This window comes from Diabrotica undecimpunctata, chromosome 7 (assembly GCF_040954645.1).
Source record: "Diabrotica undecimpunctata isolate CICGRU chromosome 7, icDiaUnde3, whole genome shotgun sequence".
Classification (NCBI taxonomy): domain Eukaryota; kingdom Metazoa; phylum Arthropoda; class Insecta; order Coleoptera; family Chrysomelidae; genus Diabrotica; species Diabrotica undecimpunctata.
The window spans coordinates 132,433,472-132,460,495 of NC_092809.1; the positions used below are offsets into that span (position 1 = coordinate 132,433,472).

The 27,024-nt window shown below is 33.9% G+C and overlaps 1 protein-coding gene across 1 annotated transcript in view; it reads right to left on the reverse strand.

Moving 5' to 3' along the window:
* Positions 1-16,536: 16,536 nt before the first annotated feature.
* Nlg4 (Neuroligin 4) overlaps positions 16,537-27,024 on the reverse strand; it is a 272,258-nt gene continuing 261,770 nt past the window's right edge. The window contains exons 6-8 of the mRNA XM_072538248.1: positions 23,257-23,408; positions 18,276-18,394; positions 16,537-18,076 (exon numbers count right to left, since the gene is read on the reverse strand). Of these exons, the coding sequence (XP_072394349.1) occupies positions 17,043-18,076; positions 18,276-18,394; positions 23,257-23,408 (1,305 nt within the window). The 3' untranslated portion in view covers positions 16,537-17,042. The remainder of the gene's footprint in view (positions 18,077-18,275; positions 18,395-23,256; positions 23,409-27,024) is intronic.

A 27,024-nucleotide genomic window follows, 5' to 3' on the forward strand; every position in this document is an offset into this window, starting at 1 on the left:
CTATAGGAGGAAGAAAAATCAGCATTCTGCGATACGCAGATGACACATTTATACTAGCAGCGAATAAAGTCTAAATGATTACCATCACTAAACGGCTAAACCAAATAAGCGAAGAATTCGGACTTCAGATCAACACCGAAAAAACAAAAATAATGATCGTTGTCAGAGCAAATAATAATCTACCAAGTGGCGAATTTCGAAATGGTAGACAGATTTGTATACTTGGGCTCCCCGATAACCAATAATGGCGATTGCTCCTCAGAAATCAAGCGTAGACTAGCAATGGCCCGAACCGCAACAGCTTAATTGATTAAAATATGAAAAGACCGAACAATAACAAGACCAAGAAAAAGATCTTTAACACAATGAGCAGACCAAATGGAGACTCTGTTGGGAAAATCCCTACATGAAGACGACCATATGGCACAGGATCGCAGTCAATGGAGACAGCAAGCTAATATTATTGTTTTGCTAAGAGAAGGATTGTTTTGCTGCAAGGTGTATTTCGGTTTTCATATCATTATTCATTTGTTATTGTATATCTTTCGTTTTTGATACTAGTCTCGACTTATAAGGAAAATAGATCTACTCGTCGTTGAGTTTAACTGTAGGGTACCTGTTTGATTTTATGTTTTCATCCTCATTACATACATTCTTATGTTAATATTTCTGCGTATATCTTCTTCTAAAGGTGCCTATCTTCTAGTGATATTGTCGACCACATTGACCCATCTTATTCTATTCACAGCAGCTCAAAATAGATCAGTTAACAAAAGACCAGTCCATTTACAAAGATTGGCCAGCCAGGATATACCTCTACGTATAGAGCCTCTCTTGCTCTTAATATTGCATTGTAGAATCAACTGTAGAAGTCGGTATTTACTATTATGCAAAATGTGGCCAAAGTAAGGCAATTTTCTGTTTTTTTCCGGTGTTATAATTTGTTTGTCTTTTCTTAGCCTCTGGAGAATATTTATGTTAGTTGTATGGTGTATATATGAGACCTTTAACATACGTCAGTAGCACCACATTTAAAATGCCTTTAATCGTTTTATGGCGTCTTCTGTAAGACTCCAGCTTTCTACTCTGTAGAGGAGGGCACTAAAGACGCAACATCTACGAATTCTTATGCGCATATTGATATATTGATACCTAAATATAAGTTGCAGAGTATTTTCCCAAGACCGCTAAAAGAGGTTTACTAAATATTGCAGCCCAAACAGCATATTTTTTATCCATCATCCTTCGGAGCCCCTGCACACTATCTGCTAGCAATAAGGTAGTCTAATTAGTCTCATATCTAATATTGTTTATAAGTTTGCCGTTTACTGTAATATCATCTTCTGATTCGTGCAAGGCTTCTCTAAAGATATTTTTAGAGTATATTATAACTAACTAAATAGTCTAACTCCTTTTCCGACTGTGAAGATCTCGAAGAGTTCATATTCGAATCGCACTGTCGCTTTTTGTTGGCGATATAAGTTTGAGATTAGTCTTTTATCCTTACCACCGAGTCCTGATGTTTTTACGATATCGATTAGTTTCTCATGTGGTACTTTGTCAAATGCTTTTTTGAAAACAATAAAACATGCATACATGTCGCAGTTAACATCCTTGGCTCTCTGTATTAGAACTGACAAACAGAAAAGTGCTTCCCTCGTTCCGAGTCCTGCTCTGAATCCAAATTGAACTTCACTTTGGTGTTCTTCTTAGCCTTATACCGTCTATTTTTGGACATAGGTCTCTCCCAACCCCTTCCATCAACCTCTATCATGAGCAACATACTTCCAATTTGTTCCGGCCATTCTTTTTATCTCGTCAACCCATCTCATCTGTGGTCTTCCTCTTGGTCGTCTACCTTTGTAAGGTTTCCAATGTTTTATTGTGGCGTTCCAATGTTGGTCTTTTTGTCTAACAGTGTGACCTGCGAAGCTCCATTATTTGAGTTTGGCAATTTTTGTTGTGATATCCTTAACTTTTGTTTTTGATCTTACCCAGTCGTTCCTTTTTTTAACTGACAGCCGTATACCTAACATTCCTCTTTCCATTGCCCATCATAGGAGGGATGCACTGCTTGAAGATTTTGCTCCTCATCTATTGAGGTACTTTGCGGTTCTTCAAGCAAGCGCAGAATGTAATAAACATGAAATTGAAACATAAATTGTACTCTCATGAAGAGAGAGTTCTCTCTCCTGTTGCCGACAAGAATGTAGCGTAGAATCTTTGTTCTAGTGTAGTGTTATGTACAATATATGTTTCAATTTCATGTTTATTACATTCTGCGCTTGCTGGATAGCCCAAATTTGACGAAATGCCCCTGATGATGCTGTAGAAAGCGAAAGTACTTAAGCAAGATTTGATTATTAAAATTGTGCTCGATATTTGCCTTTAATTTTTCAAAGTTCATTTATTCGAGCATTCAACCTTATATCAATCTATTTTTTAATTGTTTTATAAAGTTCTACGTATGCTTGAGTATGGCGTTTGTTTTCCTTTAGTAGTTGTCTTCTTTCCTTCATTAGTTGTTTAGTTTCGTTGCTTATTTTGTCTTCTTTAGTTCTTGTTTTCTGTGCAACCTGTAGTTCAGCTTCCAGAAGGTTTTTATTTATGTTTTTGTTAATGTCGTCAATTTGGTCTTGATTATGTGAAGGATCTGATTCGAACTTACCCACTAAGACGTTTCGGAATCCATCTTCATGTGTTCTTACTTTAAATGCATATTGTTGTGACGTCTTCAAATATTCTTTTGTTGTTTAAGAGAAAATAGTCTTTTTCATTTTTGGTAGTATCGTTAGGCAGTAGCGTACCTAGAAAATTGCCTTTGGGGACCAAAATTTTTTTAATAATGTTACCTCCATTTTGAGTCCTTACAATGTGTAAGTAACAGTGTCGGAATAGCGTCCTGGGGGGGGGGGGGTTTAACCCCCAAAACACTGTCGTTACGTACGATTTATGTCCACTTAATGTTGGGTTTGTTTTTGTAAAAGGTATTCATACAATATATGTTTTCTTCCAAGAACTCCAAAAGTTTTTCTCCTCTTGCCCAATCCAAAATTTCCAATCTTTCTTTCGGAGTCTACAATCTTTCTCCTAATTTTGACGGTAAAATCTTCCATTATTATTATTTTAGATTCTTTGTTGTTGTCTATAGTCTTTTTAAAGTTGTAAAAAGTATGTATTTCATCATCAGTTGCTTTTTCAGTTGGAGTATAAGCCTGCACAATCTTTATTCTGGTTTGTGAATTTAGTTTTAAGATCATGTTCTTCTAGTTTGGTGCATATGCGCGCGTAAGTATTTAAGTATATAGTTCATCAAACTAATTAATCTATGTTCTTCACATTTCCTAGAGTTGGCTTTGTTGAGAAGTGGAATGAATATTGATAGTGGCCAGTCTTTTGGTAAGTAATCAGTTTTATATATGTTATTGAATAGTTTTGTAAGAGCTGTGATTTTGTGTGCCTCTAATAGCTTAAAAATTTCACCTTGCAATTCATCCTGGTCCTGGTGATTTCCCATCTTTAATCGGCTTAATGGCCATAGTTACTTCTTTGTTTGTTATTCCTGGGACGTAGGGGTTGTCTTTCAGCCACTCTTTTTGCTGTATCTTCTCTTTCTCTTTAAAATATTTCCTTCAATGTCTACAACTATGCCTGTATTGCGTTGTGTTCTGGTGCTCTGTACTTCTTGAATCTTTTTGTGCATATGGGAATCGTCATTTTTATGTTGTAGTGTTTCAATTTCAGTACGTTTCTCCATCAGCCATGCCTCTTTTGCACTTTTTATTTCCCTTAGTATATTCTTATGTAACTTTTTGTATTCATTGTCATTTCTACCTTTTAGTTTCCTTCGATCTTCCATCATCTGCAATATTTTATCTTTCATCCATTCTTGCTTTTTTTCTTTTCTTGATTTAAGATATTCATGCGAAAGTGTGGCAATATATGTCTTCATTTCGTTCCACTGTTCTTCAGGGTCGCAAGTAGCGTCCTCAAATATTTTCGCAAAATTCTGAGTATATAAAGGACTTATATTTTATAAAATAATTTAAGTAATTCTCTATTTTAAAATAGAAAATATTTCAGAAGCTGTTCTTTTTATTCCATAAATAATATTATGTTGTTAATTTTTCTTCTAACTGTATTGATCCCGCTGTAAATTTATTAGGAGAATTTTTATTGGACCAAAGTAAAGGAACTGAGGAAAGGACTTAAAAATAAAACCACTAATTGTACTTAAAGAATTGTATTTTTTTATTTAGATAATATTTTTTTAAGTTTAAGAGATTTATTTTATTTACACATCATTATTTTAGATTATTTTTTATATAATTTTACTAATACTTTATTGGATTTTGTTGATGACAAAGATAGCGCAACATTATTTTAGCTAAATAATACAGTTATGTATGTATATTAATTAGAATAAACACAAATTTCCAATTCATATTTACATACTTCACTGATAAAATATTTATTAATTATAGATAGTGATGAGTTATTTGTCAATATATCGCTAAATTAATAGTTTTGTAGAGTGCACAACTAGTTAAAACCTACTGGAACACGATATTAAGAATTTATTTGGCACAAATATAGTACAGAATACAGTAGGTGCTATAAATTAAAATTTCTGTAGTAGATTTGTAAAATATTAGACATGTACTAAACGAAAGAAACAGTTTAACGTTTTCAACTTTCAACCAATGAGTTTCGTTTGCTTATTTTTAATGCTTTGTAGGTGATTTGAGCTTTGTAGTATTAAAAATAATATATATACTACCATGAATTAAATAATGGTCAAAAAGAAAATCATGAGTAAGTACTGGAATAAATCTCTAACTTTAATAGACCTTTTCATGACAAAATAATGTCAGCCATTTTTTAAACAAACAGGTTAGGTGAGGTTAGTGAAATAAATAATAAAGCGCATGTGAATACATAATTAATATAAAAAATACCAAAGAAAGTCCAGTTATTGAAAAAAAGAAGAACGAAAATAAAGAAAAATGCCTCAATAAGCAAATCAATTTTTTTAATCGATTATTATGATACCTGCACGAAAAGGAAAAAAGGAAACGGTATCGTTATGAAGTATGTAAGAATGATACACGATATAAATCATTTAAAGACAATACATATTATTTTATAAATTTTCAAATGCCTTTATTTCTTTATAAACAATCTCGTGCTATACCTACAATATTTTATTTTTATTAATACCAACGAATATAGACGCATATTATGCTATGCGTCTTCGTTGATACTACGTTCTCTGCCATTGTTGACGTATGACGTATAATATATTTTATACGTTATTGATCAAAACTGTATGAAAAACATGGCGGCAGTAGTAGTAGATCGTAGTATTGGAAAATTGGGCCTTGGAAAAATTGATAAAATAATATTGTCTTTAAATGATTTATAGCGAATATTACTCTTAAATATCCACTGATCCAAAATTATTGTCATCGTGGTGGGCTCTGTAGGTCAAATATAGCTATACAGCGCATGTCTATCATTAGTTCAGATTATATGTACTTATCAGTTTACGTCATCTTTGACTACGTCAAGATATACCTGTAAATTTAGGTCAATTATGACTTTTTAAGTTTTTTATGGGTTTACTGCAACCGAGATGCTTTTGAAGATTGTGTTGAAGAATTTCCCAATGTTGCAGTTCATTATGGCGTATTTTGCAGAACTATTCGTCGCGTTGTAGATGCTTATAGAGAAACGGGAAGCGTAACTCACAAGCTAGAGGCAGGCCTAAAGTGCGAACTAAAGAAAATATTGAACTGGTCAGAATAGTTATTGTAGATCAACCACATACATCAATTCGGCATTTACAGTAATAGGTAGATCCATCGTCTGGAACTTGTCAGCGTATTCTTAAGCAAGATTTACGTTTTAATCCGTATTGTTTACAAGCCTTTCATGAAGTCACCCTAAACGACTAAGTATCTCCAAAGGCTTCTTCTTCTTTAGGTACCGTCTCCTCTAAGGAGGTTGGTAATCATCACAGCTATTTTCACTTTTGAGATTGCAGCTCTGAACAAGTCGACGGAACTGCAATTATACCACTTTCTCAGATTGTTGAGCCAGGAGATGCGTCTTCTTCCAATACTTCGTTTTCCCTGTATGTTTCCCTGCATAGCAACACATATTTATCCCGTCTCATAACGTGGCCGAGATATTGTAACTTTCTTATCTTAATCGTATTCATGATTTCCATTCCCTTTGTCATCTTTCTGAGGACCTCAACATTTGTTATTCGGTCTACCCAACTTATTTTTAATATTCTTCGGTAGGTCCACATCTCGAATGCTTTAAGTCTATCGCTCACCTCTTGCTTTAAGGTCCAGGCCTCCACTCCATACAGCAGCACCAAAAACACATATGAACGTAATATTCTTATTTTGAGTTGCAAACTAAGGTCTCTACTGCATAATACTTTTCTCATCTTATTAAATGTTGCTCTAGCTTGTCCAATTCTCATTTTTATTTCTTCTGTATACTCGTTATTTTCATTAATAATTGTACCAAGATATCTGTATTTTTTTACTTTTTCTATTGGAACCACTCTTATGTTTAAAATGTCTTGTTGTTGTGTTTTGGAAATTGTCATAAATTTTGTTTTATTAGCTTTAAGCGTTAGTCCGCTTTCCTCACTAGCATTTACTACATTATCTAAAAGTGTCTGTAGATCTTGTATATTCTCTGCAATTAGTATAGTATCATCGGCATATTTGATGTTGTTGATGGGTCTGCCGTTGACTTTTATTCCAATTGTTACATTTTCGAGTGATTTTTTAATTATTTCTTCCGAATATAGATTGAACAATAAGGGGGAGAGTATGCAACCTTGCCTTACGCCTCTTTTTATCTCTACTTCCTCCGAAAGTTCTTTGCCTACTCTGACTTTAGCTGTTTGGTTAAAGTAGAGATAAGTTATTATTCTTAAGTCTTTTTTGTCAATGTGTTTATCTTTAAGTAACTGTATAAGACGGTTGTGTCGGACCTTATCGAACGCCTTATTGTAATCAATAAAACAAACATAGAGTGGTTGGTTTACATCCATACATCTTTGTATGAGGATGTTAAATCCAAATAATGCCTCTCGTGTACCCATGGCATTCCTAAATCCAAATTGGGTTTCAGTGATGTCTTGTTCCACTTTTCTGAAAATTCTTAAATGGATAATTTTTAAGAATATTTTTAGTGTGTGACTCATTAGACTAATTATACGGTGGTCATTACATTCATTTGCATTAGGTTTTTTTGGTAATGTAATAAATGTTGATTTGAGCCAATATCTCGGAATAATACCCGTATTATATATAGTATTATATAAGTCTACTAATACATTGATCTGATCTTCTGATATTAATTTAATTATTTTAGTTGGAATTGTGTCAGGCCCCGCAGAAGGCTAGCCTTCTGTAATCGGTTTCTGAACAATCTCAATAATAATGATGATGTCTTTATTAAGCAAAACCTTTTTTACTGACAAATATTGGTTTTATCTTTTTGGTTACACAAATTCTCAAAATATGAGAATGTGGAGTGCAGATAACCCGAATTATTTTATTGCAACGCCTTTATAGCCACAAAAACTTGGAATTATTCTATTGAAGCGCTTTAATATCTACGGAAACTTGGTAGTTGATTCTGCTACAAGTAAGCGACGTATTGTACGACCCACATTTTTCGAAGGGATTCTAAATGCTGAAAGATACTGTCAAGAAATTTTAACTTCATTTATAAGTCACTTGATGGATGATGAATTAATGGAAGGATATTTTCAGCAAGAACGGGCTCGAATTCATACAACGCTGCAAAATTTGAATTTTATTATAGACTTTTTCGACAATAAGGTCATACGTTTAAATACGCCTGCTATATTTCCCCCTCCATTCTGTGGTTTGACTGTAGCGGATTTGGAAGATCTTAGACAAAGAAAATAGAAAATCATATTAATGAATTAAATAATACTCCGTGAGTCTTAAGAAGATTTACGTTATGTAGAGATGTTGGTGGTGGACATATACAGCATCTTCTTTGATTTTATTTATTATTGTTACTTATAATTTTGTTAATTTTTTTTATTTTTGATTAAAGTTCTGTGTTAAAGGTTTTGGCTGATTTTTTTATGTTTTACTGCGTTAATCAAACCATTGATACAAATTCAGATTAAAATAAGACATACGTAGTTTTTGCTCGGGTACCTTTGATGAAAATAATTGTGAATCGCTCGTTACTTCATAAAGACACCGCTTCGTTGTTGCTTTTCGTACACGTATCATGATAATCCATTAAAAAATTGATTTACCAATTGAGGCACTTTTTCTTTATTTTCGTGCTAGTCAATAACTACATTTTTTTTATCGTAATTTTGTGTTTACATGCACTTTGTTGTTATTTATATTACTAACCTAACCTAACATGTTTGTGTACAGAAAACTGTGCGAAAAAAAGAGCTGACACTATTTTGTGATGAAAAGGCCTAATCTACACAACAAATATGACATAAGGTTTTAACAACTATTGGTCAGGTATTACTAATATGAGAACCTTGCTAAACAACAGCAGCCTTAACTTAACTTAACGCTTCGATATCGCTTTGTAAAATGTTACATTTACTCCATACTGCTATATGGTGTAGAAACCTGGACCATAAAGGCCAATGTGATGAACCGATTGGATGCCTTTGAAATGTGGGTATTTAGAAGACTACTTAAAATTCCCTGGACATATCACATAACAAATGTCGAAGTATTAAATCGAATGGGCAGAGAATGAGAATTGCTGCCAATAATAAAAAGAAGAAAAACTGCTTATCTGGGTCATATATTTCGAAATTCCAAGTACCAGTTCTTAATGCTTATTATAGAAGGGAAGATAGAAGGAAAATGGGACATCGAAAGAAAGAAATACTCATGGCTTAAAAACATAAGGAATTGGACAAACCTCGATGCCGAGGCACTCTTTAGAGCCACACAAGACCGAGAGGAGTATGCCAAAATTGTCGCCAACTTCCCCTAATTGGATAGGGCACCATAAGAAGAAGACGGTAAGAAAGACATTTAGCAGTACTGATTAGAGCCGAAATAGGTCGACTGCGTTTCAACTTCTACGTCAGTATTAGCCATCAATGTTGTTTTCTTCCTCTCTTACCCACTGTTTTTTCTAGCAGTATGAGTTTTGGTACGGAGTATCATGAACCTGTCAAATAAGTGTCAAGTGTCAAACCTGTCAAGTCAAACTGTGAAACAAGTGTTAGTGTTACAGTGTTAGTTTTTGAAAGTTTTCGCCCAATACCTCTGCTGGTGATTTGCTCCGTTAATGAAATTTCTAGTAGCCTGTAGTGGTTGACATCTCGAATGCTTTAATGAGTGGCGGCTCGTAGTAAAAATTTAAAAGAATTCTGCAATTTTTGCAAAAAAATTGTCCATTTTATTTTATTTTATATACACACGCTTTAATTAATACTTTAATTAGACCTTACCTGTGTAGTCACCTGTACCGATAAAAATTTACGGCATAGTTTCTTAAGTTGTTATTGCATATTGTGGTATTGATTTATATGTTATTCATGGTGAGTCAAATGACCCATTGAAAATGTCCCATGGGCCTTTTAGTCTAATAGTACAGTTCGTAATTATTCTTTATCAAGTGTGGGCTAACAGAAACACACGGAACTCAGTTTATCTCCGGGAAATTCACTTCAATATTCTCAGAAGTATTCAGAAAATAAAAGTGATGCAGGTGTTAGATGCTGTTTAAAACAATATTAATCTTTGCACAATTTATAATAACATCACACACTCCTATAGCAGAAATTTGGTGATCAAATTTGCTGCAAGATAAACATTTGCATTTATTTTCAGGTGGCTCATCGCTTATTACATCTAATGATTCATTAAGTGATCAATATTATTTCGAACTTAAATGATGCGTTCAAAATTATCGACAGCGTCTATTAGATAGAGTGGATTAGATTTTTCTTTGCTGCAATTGATTAAATATGATATTTAAGAGAGACATCACGTACAAAGTCAGACAAACATTGAAGATTGGATGATTTAATATATGCAGAATAGAGACAGCTACACTACAGCGTGTCTTTATTGAGAGTTATTATTCTATTTAATGCTTACATTCAATGAGAAAGCTCCCATTTTCGTACACAACAATACTGGTAGGAGTATTAAAATTTCATCGAGTTGAAGCTCCATGGGGGATCCTTCTGTTCACAATATTGTTTAAAAATTCTACTCGTTGGGGTGAATTATTAAAAAAGCAAGGTATGTCTTGAAAATTTATAATAAACGAAATACAACTACATGAGAATTCGTATACGCGGCTTTAGATATAAGTAACTAAATTGGGAATATAGCTGCTGATTGATTAGCGTAGCCATTTATGTAGTGAGAAAAAGAATATTTTTTAAATTGAAGTAGTATACTTTTGTACAATTTTAAATTAAACGATGTATAATAGTTAAGAGTCTTCATTCAAAATATTTGGCATTTCATAATTTTGGACAAAGGCAAGGGTTTCCTACCGAAACGTTGATTTCAATGGAACAATAAAATCTAGTTCCAAATTTAATATTACTTTTTGAACCTAAACCCAAAAAATACTAATTTAAGCCGGCATTGAGGAATTTATACCCGTGCCATAGATGTCGATGTGAGACTTATCCCGTTATCGTCCATTTAAATTGAACATTTTGAGAGAAAATTACTTCTATGTGTAGCGTTTCTCACTTCACCAAATGTAAGTGAAGGGCCTATTTTTCCATCGACAGCATCTTTGACTCAAACAAAAGAATGAAAGAAAGGTAAGAAAGTTGCAGTATCTGCATCATGTGATGAAAGAAGACAAGTATGTATTGCTGCAAACAGTACTGAAAAAAGGGAGATTTCTTGACTAAATAATATTACAAAATGGTGTAACTGTAGTTTTTGTCTGTTTTGAGCTGCAGCATCTAAGGGGAAAATAGCTGTGATCATTATTAACCTCCTTAAAGCAGATAATACCTAAAGAAGAACAAGTAATCTGCCAGAATGGTTTGGACTGTTATCAGTGGAAATCCTTTGCCTTCTTCTTCAGTGCCTAAATCGATCCAGATGTTGGCTATCATTAAGGCTATTATGGTTTTGTTGACCGCTTTTCGAAACAGTTCAGCGCAGGTTCAAACTATGTAGATACCCAAAGTATGGAAAGTCGTTGCCTGGTAAAGATTCTGACTCCAAAACTATCGGCCAATATGTCTGCTCTGTCAACTATTTAAAATGCTTGAGCGCATTATCCTTAATAGAATTCATTCAGAATAGACGAAAAACTGATAAAAGAACAAAGTGACTTTAGACCAAGAAGATTATGTACATCCCAAATACTAAATTTTACCTAGGAGATCGAAGTTGGGTACGACAGACACCAGGTAAATCACAAGAGAAGATTTTTCGTATCTCTCAATGGTAAAAATAGTAGATAAAGAACAAAAAAGAACGATTTAGGTTAGGGCAGCGTAATGACATCTACACTGTATAACATTTACACAAATGACCAACTCTTATCAACAGATACTAGGACTTTGATATATGCAGATGACACAGCTATTTTTGTACAAGTAAAAACTTTTGCAGAAGTAAAGACAACACTAACTAAAGCCTTAAACACAATAACAACATACTACGAATCAAATTATCTTATGCCAAACCCTGGAAAAACTCCACCTTCATAACAGAGACGCTTCCAGAAAACTTAACATTCAATGGTGTAATTAAACCCTTAGACACTCTTCTTCTCCTAAATAACCGGGAGTTAGTTTGGATCGCACGTTGTCAATCAAAGAACATTGTTTAAAATTAAAAGGCAAACTGACGGCCAGAAACAATATTCTCCGCAAGCTTGTAAACCAAACATAAGGCGCACATCCTTCCACCCTAAAACGTCGATGCTTTTATATTTCTGCTGCCGCGTATGCCTCCCAGTATGAAAAGCATCAGCACACGCTAGACACGGAAATGTAGCTATCAATGAGTCAACAAGAATCATCAGTGGATGTTTAAGACCCACACCCATACATAAGCTCTACCCTATCTTAGGATCACTCCACCTGATATCCGAAGAGAAGTAATATAGTGGAACGAAAGAAACAAATCCTAAATTGGCGACATCCACTATACGATGACCAGGCTATCGCACTAAGACTCAAATCGAGGAAAAGCTTATTAGCCAGATCAACACATCTACAAGATACAACAGAAAGAACTGTGCTAAATGGAAAGAAGCTGTTCCTCGTAATCTGATACCTCAAGAGGGACTTTCGTCTGGTAGCCATCTTCCTTACCCTGTATAGAGAACTCTCAGTCGTTAACGAGTCGGGGGGCATAGCCTGTGTGAATGTGGGGTTATACAAGATTATGTGCCTGCTGACTCCGATGCTCAGTTGCTTTATGTTGTTGGACACGTAAAGTAAAGTAAGTAAGCGGAGGTTATTCCAAACCATTGTCGGAGGTTTTTAACCACTGTATGCGTCCTGGTTCCCTTTTGCCAATTACTTTGAATCTTGATAACCATGGATTTGGTTTTTCTACTGTATTCTAGGCAGTACTTTACGCTCACAGTTCTCACGTGGTCCAGTATAGTCTGTAGATCATTTAGGCTAGTTGATAATAGTACAGTAACGGCGTAGCGGAATTGTTAATAAATTCTTCGTTAATTCGGATTCCCATCTCCAGGTTCGTGAAGGTTTAGTGATAATTTCTTCAGAGTATATATTGAAAAGAGTCGGAATTCCTAGGTTTGTGGAAATTACTGATAGTGTTTGTTTTGTATTCATACATTTTGTAAAGATAAATGTCTATCAAGTAACAGCTGACTTTATAAATATTTAGTTTAAAAATAAATTATTTTTTAATAGGAAGACCGTCTGAATAAAAAATAAAACCATTAATGATAAATTATAATCAAGAATACATATTTTTATAAAGATACACTTTTATGAAAATAAATATGTGACGTTTGAAATAATATCAATCTTTTTATTTGTGCAATGATAATCTTGTTTATAGATTTATCATAAATAGTCAGTGACGTAATTTTAACAATAGTTTACTAAGATTTGATATTTTATAAAATATGTTTTATAACTTTCTGTATGTTTTTTATATTTGATTTTTTTAGGATGGTAGTTAGATACAGTAATCGGGGTATGAGGGAGTGACAGTATTAGGACAAGGGTGGGAGGGACTAATAAATTTCATGTGAAAGTAGGATTGGGGTAGGATTCATAATCGGGGTATGAGGGAGTGACAGTATTAGGACAAGGGTGGGAGGGACTAATAAATTTCATGTGAAAGTAGGATTTCACCAAGGTCCGGTGCTTAGTCTTTATTTATTCTTATTAGTGTTAGATCAAATAACAGTCCAACTACAGGGTAACAGTATCTGGTGTTTAATGTATGCTGATGATGTAGTGTTATTAGGAAACAGTGAAAGCGATTTAGAACAAAACTGGAACAGTTGAGACAAGTTCTTGAGGAAAAAGGTTTAAAACTTGGTAGGACAAAAACATAGTATTTGGAATGTTCGTTTAAAGAATGAGTTACTACAAACAAAAAGATATCTTTGGATGGTGAAATATTGTAAAAACTAAATTTTAAGTACTTAGGATTGGTACCTATTACAGAGTAAAGAAAAAATAGATGGAGAAGCTTACAATAGAATTAGGATGGGACGGATAAAGTGAAAGTAAACGAATGGTGTGTTTTTTGATAAAATAATTCCAATGAAGCAGAAGGGAAAATTTTAGAAAACAGTCATAAGACCAGCTATAATGTACGGAACTGAATGTTAAGCAGTTAAAAAACAAAGGAACAACGAATGCATGTGGCGAAAATGAGAATGCTTAGATCGATGAACGGAGTGACAAAAAAAGGATAAAATTAAGAATGAGTAGGTAAGAGTGGCTCCAAATGATCCTTGCAGGCAAAACAATCCTTCATATTATTTTTAGAACTAGTAATGCCATCTGTATTTGTAGTGGCGTACCCATCACCCAATGCACTTCTACAGTCAGTCTAATATAAGCCTCTATCGTAGAAACATCGTATTTCCCAAATTTTGCATAAACAGTAATGTTATAATATGTTTGATATAAGGTGAGTTCCTTAAAACTATTGTAATGTTACTTTTAAATAACTAGGAATGTTAAATTGTAATATAGTTACTGTAAGTCCAATATTTTGCCGATAATTTAAGATGTTTACAAAATACCAAACCTTGGATGCTTGGATAAACATGGCTTCCAGAAAAGTGTGCTCATTCGGGCATGATCCCCCATGGTGTCGGGTTAAACAATCTCGATATCGTTTTGCCCTCTCTAGTAAAAAAATTATGATAAAAAATATAGGTCACTTGACTTTTTTTTTTAAACGACAAAATGGTTCAAAAATATAAACGGAAAATCGGCAGGCAAAAATGGAACAATAATAAAATGCGGCAACCTGTAGAAAGTGTACATAATGGTCTTGCATACAAATCAGCAGCAAGAAATTCTAAGGTGCCTCTGATGAGTTTAAAACGATGTTCTTAGGGGAAAAAAATCTAGCCACGGACCATTTGAACAGACTTGGAAGCAAAAGTAGCATATTCATCGAGGAACAAGAACAACAGCTTACAACCTATATTCTCGATATGGTAACCCGACTGTATGGCCTTACCACCAAAGACTTAAGGTTTATGGCGTACCAACTCTCAGTTAGAAATGCCATTGTGCATAGATTTTTGGACCAAGTAAAACTTGCTTGTTAAGACTAGTTAAAGGATTTTTGTACGAGCTACGTTCTACTTTAACTAAGATCTCCTGAAGCAACATAGATCGCAAGAATTCGTGCTTTTAACAGAACTGTTGTAACCAAATTTTTCATTTTGCTTAAGACCATATTGGATAAAACTCCATTCGCCCTCTCAGGATATATAATGTAGATGAGACGTCTGTGAGCAGTCATTTGTATGTCTGCGGGAGGTTGTTCGTTTTTTCCCGAAAGAGGATGAAGGAGCAGTTAAAAGATGGGCACCACCAGGAGCAGCATTCAGATGCAATGATTCTGGGTGCATGAATATCGATATGTTTGCAAATTGTTTTGATCATTTTATACATTGCGTTAAACCATCAGCAGAAGATCTAGCGCTCCTAATTCTTGACGGTCACCTTTTTCACACTTAGATGTAACTAAGAACTTAAATAAGAACTTAAATTTAGAACAACAGCTTCAAAGATACGAATAGCAATGGTGATTGCCAAACTCCGTAGTGGAGAGGGCACTTGAAGAAGAACTTAAATGTCACCGAAAAAGCCAGGAGTAATTTTGTTACCATGTTATGCTTGCCTCCGCATACTACACACAGGCTACAGCATTAGAGCTTAGTTTTATCTATTCCCTTAATGACTACCTAATTTATTTTACTTTATTTTTAGTAACAAATACCTGTTTTTCCAAAAAACGTTCAAAAAAAACCATTTTGACCCACCCGGTTGGGTAAAATGATCGTTTTACAAACTAGTCATCATCATCATTTTGGCTTTACAACCTTGTGTGGGTCCTAGCCTCCCCAAGAATTTTTTTTCAGTCGTCCCTATCCCTAGCCTTCCTCCGCCAAGCACGTATTTCCATATTTCTCATATCTTGATCTATGTTATCTAGGAATCTTGTTGTGGGTCTTCCTCTTCTTCTTTGACCAATAGGCCTATCAACAAGCGTTTTCTAGCTGGGTCAGTTTGCTTCATCCGCATTACATGGCCTACCCACCTCAGACGTCCTATCTTAATGTGTTTTACGATATCTGGTTCCTGGTATATTCTATAGAGTTCGAAGTTGTATCGTCTTCTCCAGACACCGTTTTCATTTACCGCCCATAGATTTGCCTTAGTATTTTTCTGTCGAAACATCCTAAGGCGTTTTTATTGCTTTTTGTTAAAGTCCAGGTTTCTGAACCATATGTTAGGACTGGGCGTATTATTGTTTTGTAGAGTTTTACTTTTGTATTTCTTGATATAACTGTAGATTTAAAAAGGAGATTAAGCCCAAAATAGCAACTATTAGCCGTGCAAATTCTGCGGTTTATCGTCGTTTTTTATAACAAGTGGCCGTAGTATTTGTGGTTGCGTACCCATTTTTTTACAAACTAGTAGATAAGTAGAATATTTGATGAGTCTAAAAATAATTTTCCGAATTTTTGGCCTGTAATTAAGCATTATTTAACTTTTTTGTCTTACGGGGATCATTTTGGGCTCTTCTAGGGGTAGCGCCAATTGATGCCAAACTGCGAGAGCATAGGTTACGATGGTTTGGTCATGTTTAACGTCGCAGAATATAATGTAAAGGAAGATCGAAGAACGAAGGAATCCGGGCCACAGAAGAATGTCCCGGATAGAAAACTTACGTGAGCGAATTGATTACGCCACAAAAGGACACTTTAGAACAGCTGTAAAAAAGTTTAGTGATATGATCATCTTCGATAGGAGCTAGGCCAGTTTTCGGTACTAGATATAAGGTGCAGATATTCTATCAAATAATGAATTTTAAACTTTGCTTGTAACATATACAACTTATCTGAATTGTCAGTACAGCAAGGCAGATATAATTAAAATACTAGAAACATTTTGATTCTAACGTAACAAAAACCAAACTATGTAACATGTTTAATTTGTAAAAACTTGTATTCTAAAAACAATTTTATACGTGGAAGTCGAAACGTTGATAAAACGAATTTTAATTCTACAATTGTGATTAATTAATTACTGTTACATATTAAATACAAACGGTTATACATAACTGTTAATGCAAGTTCTATCTTTGCCATTTAAAACCAATTTTCCAATAATAATTTAAATATAAATAGATTTTTGTAAACGAAGAAAGAAATTTTGTAAATCTTCAAAGAAACATTCTCTATTAAATTTAGTACATTTTATCGGACGAATATAAAAAGTCATCTCGTGCACATTCTTTAAAATGTTTAAATTCTTATCACACTCTCATTTCACTCATGGCAGCATGTGGAACTCTCATATTACATTTATCAGCATTGTTATGAGTTAAAAGTGGCTGGCTTTCTGGACTCCTAGCTCTGGGTGGAGGAGGCGGTTTAGGAACGCCTAGTGGCATAGTAGCATTGCCATTCGGTGGTTGCACCAAGCCCTGTTGTTGCATTTCCGCCATTGTGCAAGATGTGTTATTGATTAACGTTAGGTTTTTTGGCAGTGTAACACAACCCTGATGTTGATAATTGTATAGTGAGGTATTCTTAGGAAGCGTCATACAATTCTGTAGCATTATGTTAGGACTTGGTGGAGGCGCTTTTAGAATAGAATTAGCGTTAGGAGCGCATCTTTGATGCATTTTGTTGATCTGATCTTGCTGTGCATTAGTCAGAATTAACGCTGAAGTATCTTGCTCTACATCTACTATTACATTCGTATTTTGAGAGTAGCCTAAATGGTGCTGGTGTTTGGAGATTGTCTCGAAAGCAGCTTGATTTCTGCTTTGCTGTTGCTGTAAATTCTTTACTTCCATTCTAGTTTTATCGCGTTGATAGTATACTCCAGCGAATATAAGAACATTTAAAATTAATAATGAGCAACCAATAGCAATAGTTACGCTTAAAGCCGTGCTGTAAGCGGCATAACCTGCTGCTTCTAAACTGGCGAGTGTGTCAGTCGAGTTATTATGATTTTGAAAATTGTGATGATTGTAATTTCCAGAAGAAACTATATTAACACAAGTTGTTACCATAGTTTCTATTGTAGTGGAAGCTTCTAATGTTGTAAGACTAGAATTTGGTCTTCGTCTAATCAATTCCATTGTAGGATCGTAATAGCTTATTCTAGAAAGTGGATCAGGTCTAACTGCTCCTTCGTAAAGTTCAGCACTGTTATGGTTTCTAAATAAGTTATGTCTAGCAACTACATCTTCCATACCAGCCCTGTGAAGTTCAGGAATCAGGCGCAACCAAACACTGAGCTGATGTGCTCGGAAATGATTCTTCATTCTGGGTTTCATTCCTATAACAAATTAAATAACTCGAGTGAATGCAACGTAAATCATATTATAATAAATATATAAAATATATATATTTCTACTAAATCGTGGTAGAAATCCAATAACCTAGTATCTTTGATCTTGGTAGTAAACATACTAGGTTATTTACGTCAGCTTTTACCGGTAAACGCCAGCTACTTTTATAATAATTAACATACATACCTAATTCTAGATACTTTTGATGGACTGAGTCATATTCATCCCACAAGATCGAACGAAATCTGTTCCTTTCCCTGGAAATGGCTAATACCGGGTCTTGTTTATGATTCTCATTTGGGTTTCTGAAATCAAATTAGGTAAAAGTTAAAGCATGCATGTTTTAAAATCGTAGATATTTTAACTATTATACAGTGCGCTCGTAAAGTATGGAAACATAAAGATATTTGTGACACCCCATATGATATAGTAAAAAGATGCTGTTTATGTAGATAAGACGAACCACCAATTAAAAATTTTATATTTTCGACATTGCCAAATGTACAGTTTCTGAGATATACGGATAATATGTGTATTTTTAAATGGGACTACTATGGGTTAAAATTCCGATATTTTTTTGACATTTATGATTATCAAAGGCTCATAGATATATTCTTTTAACGGGCAAAATTTTTATTTTATAATTAATATTGCTGTATAAACAGAAAGTAAGTAAAGAAAGAAATTAAAGGTGGTATTCAATATCATCACCTTGTCTTTGTAAATAGAAATTCATTCTGAATGAAAATGCATCATTCTGAAAAAAGACTTTTCTAATCGTTTCCGGAGAAATTAGTGTTATCTCTCCTGTAATTCTGTCGTTGAGTTTTAGGATAGTCTGTGACCTATTTACATATACGTTGCTTTTTAAATAATCGCATAAAAAATAATCTAGAGGTGTCAAATCCGTGGATCTTGCTGGTCATTCAAGAGCTCCTCGTCTTCCAATCAAACGATTTGGACATTTATTGTCGAGAAACTCACGAACGCCTCGAAGATAATGAGAAGGTGCTCCATCTTACTGAAACCAAATCGATCTATTCACGAGATGAGGATTTATATCATCAGGAAAGAGTCTGGAAAATTCTGTAAATAACTCCAATTTTAAAATGCCCAGTTCTCTTTACCTGTTATGGTTCTATCCCAAAAATAAGGTCCAATAATGGTATTAATAATAATTCTTGCCCACACATTGATCTTTTGTCGAGACTGACACATTGAATACTATCCAATGCTTTATTGATATATCAAGTTTGTAAATTGGTAAGACGTCTTGAATAATCTCGAACTATAAAACCGGATTTAGAGGAATGACTATTTTAGGCAAAACAGCAACAACCTTTTTTGTGGATGTTTGATACGATAGTTGTCTTCCATTTGGGTGGCAGTTCTTCGCCTCTTGAAAAGAAATTAAACACAAGAGCAAGTAGTTGTAGTGACGAGTCCGGTCCATATTTTAGAAGTTCAATGTGGAGACCTGTAGGTCCAGAAGCTTGCCATCGTCATAAAGACTTTCTTTACTCAAGTTAGTGTTATTAAGTTTTCTTCTATAAAAGATGTCTCTGACTGTAAAGTCTGGCAATTTTTTCAGTAAGAAATTGTGGACGATCTTCAGTCAATAGATTTTGATAATAATCTTTCTAATCTTTTAGTGAGATTAGGCTGATATAAAATTTTTTCTTTCTATTCATTCTTAGGGATATTATTATTCTCCATGCTTCCCTTGCTCTGCTAAAAATTAGGCACCGACGAATTAGTTTACATTTATTGTCCCATGTTTTATTTTACAGTCCCATATTTACAGCATCTTGTATAGTATATCCGATCTTCTGTGTCTTTTTTCATTAACCATATGCTATGTACCCGTTTTTTCTTTTTTCTCTGCTATCTTTACGTCAATATCTTTACTCCACTATTCTTTTGTATTCCTTCGATCTAGTATTTGATCTTAGGGTGGTGCCTTTATAAAATAATGGTCAGTATCACATTATGCCTCTTTGTAAACTCTGACATCGTACATATGTAGTGGGAAAGCCCACCTTTGCTCTCTGCCTGTCTGTGTGTCTAAGTAATATTGGCACCTTTTGTACCATATCTGATGTCAGGTTTGGTTAAATTAGTAGTATTACAATATGTAATTTTTTTAGCTTTATAAAGATTGTACTTTACCAGTGACCTGATGATGACCAGAAAACTGTAGTTGTCGAAACCGGTCGCCGTTTACTAAATAAATAGATTGTGAGTAAGTTTGTCATTTATTTCTACTACCCAGTTTGAAATGGACTCACACGAGCGAACAATTCATTATTTTAACATTTATGTTTACTTTCATTAAAATGATGATACTTATTTTAGGTAACTGCACTGATGATGGACTTATTAATCCGAAAACGTTCTGTGATGTAGCCGGAAAAGGTCTTTTTAAAATATATATACCTTTAATAAAGGATTTTTTTACTGAGTTCGGTTTTTATTATGGGTTCATTTACAGCATCCCAGTCGTTATTACATCTGTCTTATCTTCTTTTAATGAACGCATAATTTAACGCATAGCATTAAAGGTCAGCGAACGACTCTCCAATAATTAAAATACTTTGGACATATTATGACAGCAGACACAAAAGAATTAGACGTATCACAACACTTAATTTCGCGTATAACTAAATTATACGAACACACTACTCGAGCAGTTAAGCGTGCTTGATACACGTGCTATGGGAGAAATTCCTTAATTCACTCATAAACAGATTTTACACATAGTTAGAAGAAAATACGGGCAATTCGCATTTTAGTGAACTCTAACCTAACCAAGCTCTCAGATGACAGTTAATATACTCTTAAATGGTGTCAGAGTTGCCAAGTCTCCAGTTTTTTCATACTCTCACATAATATAGAAATGCATATAAAAATTAATAGATTTTAGTTAATTAAAGATAATCAAATGCATAAACAATAAAATTTATTAAAATGATATAAAAAATTAATAGTATTAATTAAATTACCGTATATAATAGAAATGCATTGAAATTATATAAAAATTCATAGATTTTAGTTAAATTAAAGATAATCAATACCTAATAATAAGGTTCTAATAGATAAGATTTGGAAAGTGCCAATTTACAATATTTAACTGCATTTAAAGAGAAAATATTTGTTTTATACTTATTTAAAACTTGTAGCTTCTCATAACACAAATTATAATTTCGTAAAAGTAACTTATATTTTAAACCTTCGTATACATTTTACAAAAAAAATATGGCAAGTTTTATACTTATTTAAAATTTGTAGCTTCTCATAACACAAATTATTATTTCGTAAAAGTAACTTTATATTTGTAACATTCATATACATATTTTACTAAAATAAATACGGCAACACTGTGACGCGGTGCCTTGAGGAAATATATTTGGTTAGGTTAGAGTGCACTAAAATGCGAATTTCCCGAAAATACGTTTATTAATAATTTAAACGTTAACACTACTCGTAACTATTGACGCAGATCTTATACCCAATCAACGATAAACACAGCAATAATAATAATCGCTTCACATCATCATCATCATAAGTGGCTCGACAATCCGTTGTAGATCTTGGCCTGCTCATAAAGAAGTCGCCACTCCTGTCGATTCCTGGCAACTTCCCTCCATCTTCTGACCCTTAGAATCTGTAGGTCTTCTTCCACATCATCAATATATCTCCTTCGTGGTCGTCCTCTACTTCTTGTGCCCTCTGGTTTTGAAAATGTTAATCTCTTCGTGTATTCGTGATCTGACATCCTAGCAATATGTCTAGCCCGTCTAAGTCTCTGCACTTTAACGAAGTTCATAATATCTGGATCGGTGTATAACTGATATAGTTAAAAGTTGTATCTTCGACGCCATAGCCTATTTTCATTTAGGGCCCCAAAAATCTTTCTATGAATTTTTTCTCAAAAAAAAGTCATTTTGAGATAGAGTCCACGTTTCAACCCCTTATATCAAATCAAAACCGGTCTTATTAAGGTCTTGTATATATTGAGCTTTCCTACACGTTTTGTATTTTTATTTTTTAAATGTTTCTTGGGACCGTGAACAGTTCTGTTTGTAACTGCTATGCGTCTTTTTATTTCGTCACTTGTCGTGTTTGTTGCGTTTACTAGTGATCTAAAATATGTGAATTCTTTGACTTGCTCAAAGGTATGGTTGTTAATTTGAATCCTCTGTTTTATATTTTGGGGGTTTTTAGAAACCAACATATATTTGGTTTTTTCCTCGTTTACCAAAAGTTCTAATTCACTTGCCGCGTCTACAAGGCTTGTAAAACACTGCACCATGTCTCTCATACTTCTGCCCACTATAAATGTATCGTCAGTGAATGAGAGAATTTGACTTAATCTATTAAAAATAGTTCCATTCATCCTCATATTTAATTGTCTGATTGCCTTTTCCACAGCACTATTAAACAGGAGACACGCCAGCGCGTCCCCCTGTCTTATACAATCATGAATGTTAGAAAACGTAGAGTTTTCTCCTTCAATTCTAACGCATGAGCTTACGTTTTGCATTGTTAGTTGGGTTAACTTAACTAACTTAGTTGGGATCCCAAAGTCTATCATTGCATTATATAATGCAGTTTGTTTCAAACTGTCAGCGGCTGCTTTGAAGTCGACGAAGAGATGGTGTGTATCTATGTTATATGTTATATATATATATCTGGTGACTTTTCTAGAATCTGTCTATGTGCTTAAATTTGATGTGTAATTGACTTTCCAGCAGTAAATCCGCATTGATATTGACCAACAATATCATTTGTAAAATGTTTAAGTCTTTCAAACAATACATTGCCGAAGATTTTATACGCAGATGCTAACAGAGTAATGCCTCTATAGTTCACCCTTCAATCGCTTCACATGCGAATTACAATTTATATCTAATAACTCGATCACATATTTCTGTCTAATAATCAGATTGATTGCCCGTGAAAACAAATGTCGTATATTAATAAACAAACACTTTTCATAACAAGGAAATTGTTTAAAATGCCCTATTCCCGATAAAAGAAAAGCACGTGTATACTTCACACCTTATGGAGTGAAGATATCACAAGGAAGATCTAAGTGCGGTAGAGCTATTATATTAAAAGTGTTGCAGTGTTAAATTTTCTGTTTTCTAAAATGAAATGTACTTACCCAGTTCTCACGAAATTTGCTATGTAGATGAGAAATGATTCAGACAAGGCTAATTCAGACTTAGTATAGTTCTTAGCAAAGTGATTAAAACCATCTACAAGGGGTGCTCCAAAAATATACGGTAACTCTTCTCCATGAACAGTTCCCATTCTCTGCAATAAAATAAATTTTATTTAGTTCAAGTTTTTCACTATTCTCATGCAAATAGATTGTCCGCAACATGTGAGTAATTTTATTTTCCACAAAGTCTGAGTGTGTGAACTATAGCTGGAGTAAACAATGTGTACACACACTTTGTTTTGTGTAATGAAACTGCAATGGAACTTGTCATGCAAATGAAACATGTTTTATTGTGGTCAACATTCTCATTCAGGATGCTTTTAGTCCCTTTGATCACTTTGCTAGAGATAATCGTCAATTAAACCTGGCAGATAATATTCCAAAACTCGATTAAAGCCAAAACGGACAAACATTTGTAACATTCAGGAAAAATATGAGACCACATCATTGTTAATATTATTGTGCCTATACTAAAAGTAATTATAAGCTTTGATGAAATATATTGCTCATTTAGCACCAAATAAAAATGCTTAAGTAATTACTAGGAAATAGTTTTAACCTGTTCTTCTTCCAATTAAATGAATATAAAATCCACAAGGAAAATAAATTCCTGCAGCTGGCCGTATACCATGTATCACAATAAGAGGTTTAAATCTTTGTATGTAGGTATATTTAAAAAGCCCTTAGAAGGGCTACATCAAAAAACACAAACGTTTTCGTAATAATAATTCCATCATCAGGTTAAAAGCCTAAAATAAGTCTAGTAAATGAATATAATGTGAAATTGACGGTAAGGCTCCTTGTCCACGGAGTTACTGGTTTTTGATGCGACTGTTTAAATACTGTAGTAACGAAGCAGTTGGATACTCGGTTCTCGTACTCTTAGCGATGCGAAAGTTACTAGAAAAATATTAGTACACCAACCAACGTTTTATTTATAATGAGGCAAGTGCAAGAGAAATCATTAGAATACAACAAACTGGCATGTCTATGTTTCGTGGACCTTAAGAAGGCATTTGACCGGGTCAAATTAAAGGAATTTATCCACTTATTGTAGGCAAGAGAGATACCTCTAGAAATAATTAAAATGATCGAAAATATCTACCAAAACAACACAATAAAAGTAAAAGTAGAAGAAGAACTAACCGATCCTATTGAAGCTGGCAATGGGATAAGACAGGGAGATTCCCTAAGTCCTCTAATGTTCAACCTGATTATGGATGAAATAATAAAAAAAAGTAAGAACTAAAAAAGGATACCAAATGGGAGAAAAACAATTTAAAATAATCTGCTATGCAGACGACGCAATACTACTCTCTCAAAGTGAAAACGATTTACAACGTATGCCGCACCAATTTTAATATAACCGCCAAAAATTTTAACATGTTAATTTCCCCAAAAAAGACAAATTACAAGTTTTAAAAAAGGTTCTGTAACATTCAATCATTTGATCGTATACATCGACACCTCCCATCTTTTGATTATATATGTTAACAACTTTTGGACAAGTTACTTCGACATGTTTTTTTTCTTGTTTGTTCCATCTCTTGACGTTTTGTAAAGGTTTTACTCCAAAAGCCGTGGAAGCCATAATTACGGATTTATTATCTTTCCACTTTGTCAAGCATCCCCATCTCTGATTATATCAATACGTACAGGAAATGCTATCTAAAACTACTCAAAGTAGCCAAAAAATCCTACTTTCATAATCGCCTAACAAGCTCCAAAAATATTTCAAAAGAAACTTGGTCAATAATAAACGATTTTTGAAATAAAACCAGTGTAGCGAATCAAACCTTTTCTTTTCCTAACCCCGAAAATCTAAATGATTACTTTGTTAATGTGAGTAAAAATATAACCTCAACTATTTCGCCACAACAAGATCCAGTTTTCTATCTCCTTAATTCAAAAAACATTGCTGATACCTACTTTTTAAGACCAGTTGATAAGACTGAACTCATTCGAACGTAGTATAAAAAGCAAATTGTCCGGTAGTACAGATGGATTATCTATTAAAATTTTCTCAAATCTTCCGCATAATGTATTGGAGGTCATGGTCTCGCTAGTAAATGATTCCCTTGAAAAAGGTACATTCCCTAACTGCCTAAAGACTGCCATCATTATTCCTCTTCATAAAGGTGGAGACAAATCTGATGCCTACAACTATAGACCTATTGCCTTGTTACCAGAACTATCAAAAATTATTGAAAAGCTTATAAAAGTTCGACTTATCCCCTTTCTCCTTAAACATAATATTTTATCGCAAAATCAGTTCGGCTTTTTGTCTAATAAATGTACTAGTGATGCCATGTTTTCTGTGTTACATGAGGTATATCTATCACTAAATAGTAACCTCTCCTCCGCCACCGTTTTCTGCGACTATTCCAAAGCCTTTGACTGCGTAAATCGCGACATTCTATTAAAAAAATTAACTTTCTATGGAATTCGGGGTGTGTCTTTGAATTGATTCAAAACTTACTTGGTAGGTAGGAAACAATTGGTTAGAATAAAAGACACCGCCTCTAGTTGTAAATACATTGAGTGTGGAGTACCGCAAGGTTCAGTATTAGGTCCCATTCTTTTTTTACTTTTCATTAATGACATTACTTACTTGAAAATTAAAGGGAAAATTTTTCTATTTGCTGATGATACCAGTATTACTTGGAGCAGCTCTAATATTTCAACGCTTCATTCAATTATAACCGCTGATTTGCTTATAATCAAGGCTTGGTCAGACTCCAACTTACTTAGCTATAACGTGGACAAGACAGTAGCATTATCTTATAAAGGAGTCATTCAACCCTTGCTTTTGAATGAGAGCCAAATCAGTATCGTTAATTCCGTGAAATTTCTAGGTATTCTTGTCGATAGCGATCTTAAATGGTCCTTGCACACTGACTCCTTAAGGAAGAAACTAGCCTCAGCTTGCTTTGCAATAAGATCTGTTTCAAAGGAACTAAATTTATCTTCTGTCAAAATTGCATATTTCTCATTGTTCGAGTCCCATCTTCGATATGGGCTTCCATTTTGGGGTTCTAGTACAGCGGCCCAATTTGATACTATTTTTAAGTTGCAAAAAAGAGCAATTCGTTATCTATCTGGTCTCAAACAAACAACTCATTGCAAGACCTACTTCAAAAATCACGGAATTTTGACGCTTCCCTCTTTATTTATTTTGGAAACGGTTTGTTTGATTCGCAAGCATCTAAACATTTTTCCCGATAGACCTGATCATGGCTACTCCATTAGAAATTCGGATTGTAACGTTTATTTGCCGATCCCGTCCACTCAGCTAGTAAAGAATTCTATCCTATATAGTGCAAAAAAACTTTATAATCACCTTCCAAGAGAAATTAAATCCGCAACATCTTTCATTAAGTTTCGTAAGATAACAAAAATCTATCTCTCTGAAAGACCATATTATTCAGTTGACGAGTTTCTTAATGTATAAAAAAGAAACAAAATTAGTATTGTTTATAATTACATTTGGGTGTCTCAAGCAGTGGCTACAATTTGTCTCATTTGTTGTTGTCTGTACAAATTATGTAAGTGATACAATAATTTTACTAATTTAAAATTGTATTGTTCTGTTTTTTTATTATATTTGTTTTTGTTTTATACTTTTTGTACTTTTTGACTGATTTTTTTTTAGCTTTGTCCATAAAATTGTTCAATAATTTTCAGTGACAATAAAGCATATTTCTATTC